We start from the raw sequence: 12420 nt of genomic DNA on the forward strand, positions 1-12420 counted from the left end.
ACTATAGCGCGGTGTGCGTTCCAAAAGGAAGAAATTTATCTGTGAGCAATTCAAACAAGTATTTTGTATAGCTGCGCGCATAACCTTCCAATCGTTCGAGATTTTTATCGACGGGCAGAGCATTTCAGCCTCGGATAAATGAGCGCGTATTGAGCAGCTCGTGCAAAGGTTTTGTTACATCATAATCGAGTACGAAAAACGATGAACTTCTAATGACTTATCCCTGGCTTCTCTGTTCGCACCTGAAGGAATGTCTTGCCGAATCGAGTAATTTTATCTCCAAAATTTTTTCTTGAAATCGAGCTTCCATACACGCATTTGATTCTAAATCCGCCGCTAGCTGACATGACTTTGGTAGTACCTTGCTTCTGTCTAGCGATACTTTTTATTTCCTTCGAAGTACATCCTTAGCTTATACTTCACTATCTCTCACAGAAGAACATATGTATTCCATAGTGTTTCTGGAGAGACTTGCTCGGCTGCGAATATGGCGCACATATACGCACGTATATACAATCCTTCTCTTTAAGACCATCATATTAACGAGACCAACAATCGGTCAAAATTAATTTCTTTTCATCCATTTCTTCGCTCATACCCAGTAGGGAAATGATCTAAGCGAGAGAGCGAGAGAGAGGGCTATCACGCGTAAAAAGGAATAGCGAGGAATAGCAGCTGACAGCCAATCAGAAGTAAGCGTTAAACGGACTTGTTCCTTATTGAGGTGGTGCGGAGAGAACATGAAGGAATGAGTCCGTTTAAAGATTGCTTCTGATTGGCTGTCAGCTGCTGTTCCTCGGTGTACCTTTTTACGTGTGATAGCCCAGAGAGAGAACGCGCGCGAGACAGTCTCCCGTGAGTATGTATATAATAGCTGTAACCCAAAAGCCGGACGATCCACCGATCCTTCCGCTCCCCCCACTCCGTGTACATCGTTCCGGCGCCGCTTAGCCGCTGCAGATCGACTCGCGCGCGCATTCATTGTTCAGACGTCTGACAGAGCAGACGTCCCGTACAGCTACTTAACTCCCAACACTTGCTATACATATAAATACTGTGTCACGATATCTGTGTGTGCGCGTATGGGTGTGGTAGTGGGGGCGCTCTATTGGATCAACCGGGTGTGAATCTCGCCTATGCTGCTTTTGTCGCTGTTGCCATCTGATCAATCGCGTACGTACAATTACTCCAATTCTAAGATGGATGGGGAGAGAGAGAGAGATAGAGAGAGAGAGAATCGCAGTTAAAAACGAAACACGATAAAAAGGTGCATTCAAGTCTCGTTATATGCCTTTTATCTGAGAGTCTCGTCGGGATAGCCTAGGTCAGTGCCGTACGGTGATAATTCAGCCCTCCATTTTATCGTGATCACTCAGAGCTGATGTAAAAAATCCTATATACAATACATTGCAGAATTGTCAGATGGAACTACCGAGCGGTATTGCAGATTAATAATTGAGTTCACGGGTTTTGGTGTCCGCACGCGGCAACCTGTGCGGTGGGCATTCCCCCCACAGCTCGAGTGCGCAGCATCGCGAGAAGACGAATTTTTACGAGCCTCCGCTTAGCCAGCTCATCTGTTTTCGCGAATGTATTAAAAAACGTCGCGTCGATTTATTTACTCCTGCGCTTTGTCCGTCCGAAGCTCATATAATTAAAGAGGAATTTCATGTACTTGTACGGGTAACCCTTACGGAGTGGCGTGGACTGATCCTTTTTTGTGCGCGCAGGAACGTTGTTGCCGTTTCTAAAAATAGATATCGTTATCGCTTGAGCATTTCGGAGCCGCATACGACGCGACGAATTTTGTATAACCGAACCGTATTTAAAACACGGTTTTTGGCCTTAACAGTGACGCAATACCGATCTTGGATGAAAAGCGTTCTTCAGAATATTTGCGCGTCGCTCAATGCCGTATCTTTCGGAAGAGTTGCCCGGGTCAGTGACAGTCGTCTGACTCACGGCCTACATTTGCAGGTGTTATATGATAATCCAAACACAAACGAAAGTGTTTCCGCGGCTCTCTATCGTTTATCGGTCCCGATTTGTTTATTGATTTCATTTATTCATACCGGCGAATAATGTCCATACATCAAAACGCGTATTATGACAGGCGCGATTGTGATATGATATCTGGCGAGCATCGCTCGCGATTGATTGGAGTTGCAATTGTCACGAAATTCACAAGACGCATAAGCTCTTTCTCAACGCATTTTCCATTATTGAACTCTGTTCGAGTAATTGTTTAAACAATTACATCGAGCAAAAATAAAATCACGTTGCTCTGCCCTCCCATGCATTGAACTCCGTAATCAGTTTACCATCTAATCGAGATCTCGTGTGCATGGCTTTTAAACGTCACTGTGTCCAACCAAAATATTTTTATCATCCTACAGAAAGCTTCGCGGTAACCAAAAAGCGCATCTAGCAGCAAAGGCAGCGATAGGGGGAAAACGCAGTGGCATGCGCGCGATCGCGTTACATAAGTGCCACGTCCGCACTTTCAGCAGCGTCCCTTGTCTCTCCACGCTCGGCCACCGATTCCTATTTTATGTAGACGCTGCTCACACACACACACACACACACACACACACACACACACACACACACATACATAAAAATGTATCGCTCTTCATCTCTGTCTCCCGCGCATACGCATACTTTTACTCTCTGCGCTTCGAGCGCGCAATCCTTGCCGCCTCTTGTACGTTATATGACTCATCGTCGGCAGCGCAGTGGCGGTATACGCGCGCGCGCGCCTCTGGTGTGGCGGGAGCAGCTACCTCTCAAAGCTTTCGCGACCTGTATGCAGGCGAACGATGTGGGGGAACGTGGAATCCGCGCCTCCAACTTCGCACTAACGCTCGCGGAGAATCTTTAATTGCAACCCTACACGCCGCTAGATCCACGCACTTGAGCATTTTGCAGCTCTATATGAATTTTCTGTTTCCAGCGGCCGTATAGTACAGCTGTGCAGGCAGAGAGCGTCTGGAATATTCTTCTCGACATCCCCACCATTAGTGCTTTCTCTTCGCTCCCACTCTTTCGAGCCTAGCCGAGCCTCCAACAGGTCTGAACACGCCAGTTGCCGGCCGACCGCCGAGGAGAACGGATCTGGAAAAAAATCGCCGTGAACGCAGTAAACTGACACACTCTATTACGTAATCTGTCAATTTTTCCCGCTTGGGAGAGCGAAGGGCTTCGGTATATTCGAGAGGCAGCCGAAAACTTGTCGCAAGATGAATAACTTGCAAAAAATACTGTCTCTCTTCGGCTGCTGTGGACCAGCAGACGATGAGACGATAGAGTGCGATCCGACTGGCCCCTGTCAGTGTAAGAAGATACTGGATAAGATTCAGTCTCGGGTCGTCACTCTGGAGGAAAGAATAGAAAAAGCTGAGAGGGATGTGAAGACTATTCCACAATACGCTGAAGCTGTTGTCCTGTTGGGCGACCGCGAAAGTGTTAATCGTCCTTCTACGGTGCAGCCCGTATATGCACCCATCGAGTGCTTCTACGCTGACACCATAAACGCACTTTTCAATCGATCTTTGACTGTTACCTCTAAATTACATCGTAACTCCGAGATTGTGCAACATTGTTTGGCTTATGCTTTGGCCACTTGTCGGCATGTATTTTCGAAGGAGCCCATTCTTATTCCAGGAGTACCACCACCCGTAACCAAAACGATTCACTGTCGATGCCGCTGCATGCCTATAGTCAAAATACTCCAAAAATATGTTTTGAATTTGCTAAGAAAGATGGATTGCAATGATGAAGATTTGCTGATGTGCTTGGATCACACTAAGGCCACCTATTCACCGAACTCTAATGCACAAACTGAAGGACAAGAAGAACAGGCAGTATGACTTATTATTTTTTTATTTCGTCAACGTGCTTTACATTACACACAAACACAAAGATCTGTGTGTATCTTACGCATGAATATGCTGTAGTACACAGTTGATATTCACGTCTGTTCTTGCCCATCGGCATGTATTTAAGAAAGAGGTGTCTCTTTAAAAAAAAGTGATGAACGGATGTTTTGAAGAAGTTTCTAAAGCAATTTGATTGGTTGAGAAACAAATATCCAGACTGAATGTAGTTAAGACTTTGAACTTCTAGCCCTATGAAAATTGTGCGCGCGAAGCGTGCGTTGGATTTATCCAGTATTTAGAAAAAATTCGTATAAAAATTAGTTAGACACATTTCAGAACAAAGTGTGACAAAAACATGTTTTTGAAATTATAACGCAAAATATCCAACGGCTAGCATGAGCATGAATCAGTTTCTATATAATATCTAAGCATATTAGCAATAAGCAAACATTGAAGTTTCAGCTGCATATCATTATTAATGTTGATCAGAGTGTGTACTTTACACTTCAAAACGATCAGACACTCGAATCAAATAATAACTCCATTTGCTACAGAGACAGTAATACTGTAGCAACTTTTAAGGAAGCATGCAGCTGTAACAATAAGACAATAATTGAAAAGTGCATCGGTGGTAGCTACTATGACTTAAACCGTACTTGCCAGTCAAAGATTCGAAATTCATTTCCGAATCTTCACATTTTGTATTTGTATAACTGGAGAAGACAAGACTGTAGTAAAAAAACGACCTGATTCTAACACTTTTTTCAAAAATTGCTTGCAAATGTTCATTCAATTTTTTAGTTAACAATAAGTTATCCTCAATCATGTCTAAGAGGGTCCAAAGTCTGATGTCTGACTTAAAATAAGGAGAAACCCGCAATAATGTTAAATAATTAAATTCGTCAATTATTAAAAAATAATTTTAGACATGTAACTCCAAATTAATTGAAGAATTTAAAAAAACTAGATTTTCTAATCAGAGGTATATTTACTTTGTTTTCTTTAACATTAAACTTTCATTGTCTATGTTCGAAGAGCGTTAGTATATGTATATATATGCGTGTGTGTGTGTATATATATATATATATATATATATATATATATATATATAGTGACAAGATATATATGTGGCTGTCAGCCAAAATGACATAAGTTCACTTTTCGCGAAAATTGAGTTGAGCGTGAATTTCATATCTCTTTCTAAAAAAGGTGATGACCGGATGTTTTAAAACCGTTAATAAAGCGATTTGATTGGTTAAGAAACAAATATCCGGTTTGAATATAGTTACGTTTTTGAATTTCTAATCTCAAGATAATTAAGCGCGCGTTGGATTTAGCCTGATTTAGAAAATATGTAAAAATTTCAGCAGTTAAAATCTCATTCGAGTAATTTTTCATAAATGACGTACTAATTGACATGCGTGTTTCGCGGATGAAACTCGCAATATGAATAAGTGTGGCATTCCCGATGTAACAACATAACTTGATCTTTTTATGCGATATCCCTGGTAGAAATTGGCCGGTATAAAATGGTGAAAAAGCTAAGAAATTAGTAGTTTTCTTTGTCAGTTCTTGTTACAAGATGTATCGCTTTTTATCCTAGTTCTTTGGCAGTTCTTAGATTGAGCTGTTTTTGAAAAGTAATGCCCAAGATAGTTGGTCCAATGACAACGTTTAATTGGCTCGGTTGGCGAAGGCGCGCGGCTATCCTTGTGCAGAGCTCGGGTTCGAGTCCCCGGTCGCTCGAAATTTTTCGGATGATTTTTCGCATGCAAATCATTATTCTATATATTTTCATTAAAAAAAACTCGAATACAATCCTGCTAGTAATGATTTTCCAATTCTAACCTGGAATCGCCATTATATGTAATCTTACATGTAAGGCTGCACATATAGTAACCGTTTTTCTCAAAAACACAAAAAGTTAAATTAGTTAAATATAGCTGTCAGCCACATATATGTAGACTATGAATCTATTTCAATCATACGTGCATTAGAATGTCACTGTTGCGAAAAACAACAATTTTGTTTTTAAAACGATAAACATTGTTTTCTGATGTTGTGTTTGTCCTTATATTATCATATAATTAACTACTAAGGACATGATTTCGGTTTCTAGAAAAGGTTTTACAAAATAAAGAAATTTGCATTAATACTTAACTATTTATATCAATTGTTAAAATTCAAACACTGTGAGACGTGCAAAACGTTCAATCATCATCACTTTAAAAAGTGATGATTCGATGTTTTACAGACGTTAATGAAGCCATTACATCGATTTAACAGTTAATATTTGGTTTAAATGGACAAAATTTTAAATTGTTTAATGTTGATTTAGTACGTGACTTCATAGTATATTACGATACACGTGACTGAAGCGGCCCAGTATTTCACGGTGTGAGGTTAAAGTTTATAGTCAAAATCTAAATTACATTAAATTTATTACGTAAGTTCCTAGTATTAGTCTTTTTTTAATCCGATATTTTTTAATATGCTACACTTAAGTCGGTAGCTTCGTCCGTATTCCAATCTGCGGACTTTACGTCGAGTTTTTACATGTATCATAGCAGCGAAAGAAGAAAAAATACCTGCTGTTTATATTAACAAATCATGTAAAAAATATGTGCATTTTTTAAAAATGTATAATCGATTCTATTACAGAAATTCAATTTTTCAAAACAGACCTAAAAAATTAGTATCAATTTTAATTCTTTTACAGAGAGATTTCTGACAGAACTTTCATAACCAACGAATTAGCTCTCTTTATCAGTTGCTTTAACTCATAAAATTTAGACTTGCAAGATTTAAATAACGCAGTGATAAGGCATTTTTATATGTTTGGAAAGCGTTTTATTAATACTAAAATTGACTCTTTGTCATTGACACAAGGGATGCATGAACTTTCAAAACTCGGCCTGTTAATGTAGTACACGAAACAATTACCGATTTATAAATCAAATGTGAAAATAATAAAAAAATGCACATAGGCTTTGTATACTTTTATTAAATATAATATCCTTTTCTGTCCGCTTCCTATAATATTATGAATAATCATATACACGTGAAGGCCTAGGTTCGAATGATTTTGATTCTTGCCATGCCAGTAGTGTTAGGCTTATTTGTTTCAAAGAGCGATCATGCAAATTTATCACCTTTGAAAACTGGCATTGGTGAAATAAGACAAATATAATCCCGGAGTTTAATGTAATGAATCGCAAACACCAATTCAAGATGAAATATTGAATTCTAGTGGCTAAAAAAATAACTTTAAACTAAATATTCTAATTAATTTGTACACATTTTTTATAAAAAAATTTTCTAAAATCTTTGAGGCTATAACAAAAACATGCATTACATTTTTCTAACTACTAGGAAATCTAAGTGCTCTTCGCGCACTCCTTATCATGTCATCAATTGTATCTTTACAGAAAGATTTTTAATTTTGCTGCGTGCTGAGCACTAATAGTTTAAAGTGTTTGTAGGTTATGTAATAAAATTCGTGTTTCTTTATTCTTGTACCAGGCGACTAATCATCAATTAGATGTTTCATAACAAAGTTCATCATTTGTTTAAGAGAGGATTTTAGACGTGAAATAAAAAATTAATAATAATGAATCTTAATATGGTGAATATAGAGCTACATCGTAATGATAATACGTGATCAATTGAAATAAGCAGAAAAAATATCACTATCTAGTAAGTGACAAAAAATTTGAGTGCACTTGTATGGGTCTATTTTACCGTATCACAACGAACATACAACGTTTATTGTTTTATGCTAAACTTCAAGAATATTCGAATTACTTTAAAAGTAAATTATTTTCAGATTAGTGCCTTTACTACTGGAGAAGCTTCAGAAACCAAATTGGATAAAGAAAATCCTGTTTTTAAAAGGTCAGTTAAAAATGATAATGATAAAATACTTCTGTTTGATTTTTTAACACTTTAGGATGGTTTTGACAATTTTATCTTATTACAGTTAAGAACAATCAAAACTATAAGCAAAAAATATTCCAGAGAACCTACAACTTCTAAATTTAAGCTTTTAAAATTTTTAATACGAAAAGACATACTTTCTAGTAATGTTTTCAAAATCTTAGTGTGCTAATGAAATTTGTTTTACTTTATTTTCAGTTCATCATGTGATAAAGAAGGTATTAGTAAATCTTACCCAATGCATTGTGAGTTTCGGGGTAGATGCCTTTTTTTTGGCAATGGATTGTTTGATGTTAAACGTCAACGAGACTTCATACACGAAGAGAGTTTACTTATAAAAAAGACATTTACAAATTTGGGATTCAAATCTGAATCTTATATAGATTTCAAATACCAAAAAATAAAACATACTATAGACGAATGTGAGTCCTTTCAAATATTATCAATTATATGTTTTTACAATCAATAATGATTCCTCAATGCAATTGATTTTGTTATAAGCAAAAACTATGCGAACTAATAAATATATGTACTATAATGAATTCTCAATTCCATTACGCGCTTGAATGTAATTACAATCACATTTTTCTACACATACATACACATTACACACTTACGAGCACCACCACCATCACAGTGGCTGCGAGCAAGAGAGAAGAAACAGTACCCTCCCACCACGACGTATAATTTCATAAAAATAGAAGCGAAAATAGAGAAGAGAGTGCGCATGTGCGCCGATTGTCCGAAGAAATGGCTGCTTTAGAAAAAACAGTTAAAATGAATAGATTAAACTAGGACTGAAGAAAACAAGTCAACAAGCGATTAAAATAATAACCTCGTAAATATCACTATAACTATTAACAGCGAGAGATCATAAAATCAAAAAGTTCGAAAACAAGAGGGGAAACGCCAGCTACATCATAACACGAAAAGCCCGCACGACAAATTAAGAAGAGACAAAAAAAATCTGAGAAAAATTAAAGCAAATTCGAAGAGTACATTGGCGCGCTTTTCCTTTTGAAAAAAAAGAAAGCCAAGCACGCACTTCTCGATGAATGAGCAGGCGACGAAAAGTAGCGGGAGAGCTAGTAACGAGGTTGATTCCAAAATGTGGAAGTAATAAAATGAGATATTTACGATGTGATCTGTGACAGTTTCATGTATATTAGAGAAGATAAAAATATCTCACATTAGGTGCTCTCAATACAGAAAACTAAGGGAAAATGCACTTCAGCATATTCATCAGTTTTTCCAAAGTAACTGAACAGAATGTTACTGACAGTCGCTAGACCTATTCAAAGATTAATTAAGTATTATTTAATCATATAAAAAACTTAGTCAAAGCTCAGTTCTTCTATAACTGGACTTAGTCTTAGCGAACCATCAACGCAAGGCTGCCAGGCACCCATAATCGATAGCTGCTACCTTTTGCGGACGCACACACACACGAGCATCTAATATTTAAGAAAATATATTACATACCTAAATCGGAAAGGCACTTTTCTTTTTTAAACAATTAACTATTGTATGAATTTACCCCGTGTAATAACTATATAGATCTTGCTCCCTTTCCCGGAAGGTAATGATCGCGTCTGCAATAAAGAAAAGAGAATTCCATAATTTGTTTTATATTGACACATCACATTACAACATAGAAACTTCAATACACTAGTATTGTACGACATAAGTCATATTTTACGGCATAGGCAGTATAAGCGCCCGAGTGTAAAACGACTTATGACAGGTGTACCATACATTATTTTATAGCACTGACTATCATAAATCTGCTGTCACTCCTATCCATTGTATTAAGAGTCCATATAAATGGACGGTGTGATAATGACTACTTATGTCACTTAGTACACCTTTAGTACAAATATTAATAATTTATTAGTTCGCATACACGAATGTAGGCCCTTAGACACTGATTTTTTTATGTTTAGTACATTACATTGTAGATTTTACAAATGACGATTGTATTTGCATCTTTATATCAACTCATGGAACGTCAGATGGTCTCTTGTGGGCAAAAGATGTATGCTATCCGTTTATTAGGACTTTCGAGAACAGAATTGCCAGTATAAAATCCTTAATAAATAAACCCAAGATATTTTTCATACAGGTACCAAACATATATATCTATATCTCACAAGAAAGTGAATTGGGTCTTTAGATCTTTACGATTAATCTTTGTCGCCAATAATTGTCTACTTAAGCTGAAAGGTCAAATAAACAGGGTATTACAGACCTTTCTATTTGGGTTTATTTACTTCATTTTTGCTTTTAAGTACCAGAAATAACTATAAAGTTTTAGTGAATTCATTTTCCAATCAAAGTGTATTCGCTGTTTATATAATAATAAAGATCGTCAACCTCCTGCTTAAAATCGTATTTTAGTTAATTATATATAATTATTTTTTTGTCGAAAGGCATGTCGAGGTCCACAAATTGATAAAGGAATCTGTAGCAATGAAGTAAATACTAGCTCTGAAGATGAGGTTGATGGGAATGAAGTATTTACAAAAGTATCCATAAAGGCAGACATTTTTAAAGCTTACAGTAGTCCACCAGGTAAACAAAATATTATGTGTTTTGTGTGCTATTTGGTAATTATTCTTATTATAAATCATGTTTTAGATTTCGTTTCTTGGCAAGCAAGCTTGTTCATAAGAGAAGTCTGCAAATCTTTCAACAAATACGGAAAAACAGCAGATCTTGAAACCATCGTAAAAATCGCATCAAGAGAAGTTCGCAAATTTGAAAATAAAAGTAAATATAGCGTCAGGAATAAAGCTAAACAAATTCCTTACATCGAGCACACACTCGATAAGATGGTGTATTTTAGGGACAAGAAAAGCCCTTCTGTTATCAAACAGTAAACATGCAGTTATATAGGCCGAAGCAACAAGCCCAACAAAGTAGTTTTGCATGAGTGGTACACAGCTATTTTTGCAGTGTGCGTGTATTCTGATAAGTCAAATAGAATAATGCCTATGTGCCAGTTATCTTCGCTATCCTAGCTGATCAAAACTATTTTATTTTATGGCTACAATGACTTTGCGTTACTACCACTGATTCCGCTTAGCCATCCCAGAGGTATTATACATATGTGTAATAGCTCTATGATAGCCACACACTCTGAGTGTGTCGGATATGGTGCTTTTTCTTTGAAGGAAATTTTGTATTTTTTTCCTGCAGATGCAAGTCAAACTGAGTATGTTTAAAATTAATACAAAGACAGTTTTGATCATATATTTTTTAAAACCGTATTTGAGAATTATGCGATGGACCAACTAAAGTATCAAAATTAACATTGTATATAAAATATTTGTGTATGAAAACTAATTTTGTAAAGCGTAACTCATGCGATTATGAATGAAAACGATAACGTAAAGTATTTAAAATGGAGATATTTACATTTAAGATTATTTCATAGATACGCGTGGTTTTAAATATAACTAAGCCTTATTTAAATACACATTTTAACTTTTCTGATTGTTTAATGTAGGATTTTACATTCTTGGATACAGCGTGGGTAAATAGTATATTACGATACTAGTGCGGTAAAGTAGTTTCACCCTCGAGGGTGAAATCCCTTTACCCCCCTTGTATCGTACGATATTTTAGCGTGCGGTAAATCGAGGTTTACGCCACGGCGTATCATAAATGAATCTTTATGCATTTTATTGCGAAAAACGATTTTTCACTTGATTGATGTCACCTCCATCATGAGAATCATATCTTTAGCGCCAGTATCAAAACTTATTTAGTTTAATATCATAATGATAAGATATATCTGAAACAGATGTAAGTCAAAATATATTGATTTATGCGTGTAAACAATATCTTTTTGTACTTAATGTTCTTCTGTAGTTCAATTTCTTATGATTTGACCTGTATCCACTGATTACAGGATGTGAAGTATCATTGTTCGTCTACAATACGATTACCAATATTTTAATAATTCGTATAGTATTTATATTTATAATATTTACAAAGAATACATTTTTACTTGTTCAAAAAAGTGTATAAATTCATTTCACTTATCCACTCGTACCGATTCTCTATCATTCTTTTGTCTTTGACGAGAGAACAAACAGATTAGTTAGTCGACTTTATTCAAAAAGATGTTTTTTTGTGCGGCTCTAGCTCCCCCTCCCCCCTTTATAGCCGAGTCTGGACTCTATGCATGATTGCGGTTTTAATCTAGACCTTATGAGCAACAATTACATCGAACAACTGTTACATCATAATATTTCTACGTAGTCGTAATCGAATTGGATTAAAACCGATCATTACACGATTTACACGACATAAAATCTGCATATGTAAAAGCTTAATCTGGCCTAAGATTTGTTGTTACTGCATCGATTTCGGGTCAAATTTATCTATTATTATAATTTTTGCAGAGTATCAAATATCTAATTTAACTTTTAAAAAGATGCCGAACTTGGTAAATCTATAAAGCATATCATTTTTTCTTGAATCCAGTATTTTCCTAGCTATAATTTTTCGAAGTATCACAAGATTAATTGTCTGATAATAGTTTAGTTTGAATGGCAAAAATAAAAGTTACCTTTAAATAATTAAGTTTAGTTTTTTAGAT

General features: G+C 36.2%; 1 protein-coding gene across 1 annotated transcript; it reads left to right on the forward strand.

Annotated features, from left to right (window-relative positions):
* The first annotated feature begins 996 nt into the window (after nucleotides 1-996).
* On the forward strand, nucleotides 997-11678 carry LOC103315801 (caspase-7-like). The gene is made up of 7 exons (XM_016984170.2): nucleotides 997-1173; nucleotides 2954-3863; nucleotides 7705-7772; nucleotides 8013-8236; nucleotides 9773-9936; nucleotides 10244-10385; nucleotides 10452-11678. The coding sequence occupies exons 2-7, from the start codon at nucleotides 3240-3242 to the stop codon at nucleotides 10691-10693; spliced, it is 1464 nt and encodes a 487-aa protein (XP_016839659.1). The 5' UTR covers nucleotides 997-1173; nucleotides 2954-3239; the 3' UTR covers nucleotides 10694-11678.
* Nucleotides 11679-12420: the final 742 nt, after the last annotated feature.

Source organism: Nasonia vitripennis, chromosome 3, assembly GCF_009193385.2.
Source record: "Nasonia vitripennis strain AsymCx chromosome 3, Nvit_psr_1.1, whole genome shotgun sequence".
Taxonomy (NCBI): Eukaryota; Metazoa; Arthropoda; class Insecta; order Hymenoptera; family Pteromalidae; genus Nasonia; species Nasonia vitripennis.

Bases quoted from the DNA above. Each gene is read 5' to 3' on its own strand.
- LOC103315801 (XM_016984170.2), top strand. From the start codon at position 3,240: ATGAATAACTTGCAAAAAATACTGTCTCTCTTCGGCTGCTGTGGACCA. The intron at 7,773-8,012 runs GTCAGTTAAAAA...CTTTATTTTCAG, and splicing joins GAAAATCCTGTTTTTAAAAG to TTCATCATGTGATAAAGAAG. The intron at 8,237-9,772 runs GTGAGTCCTTTC...ATTACATTGTAG, and splicing joins AAAACATACTATAGACGAAT to ATTTTACAAATGACGATTGT.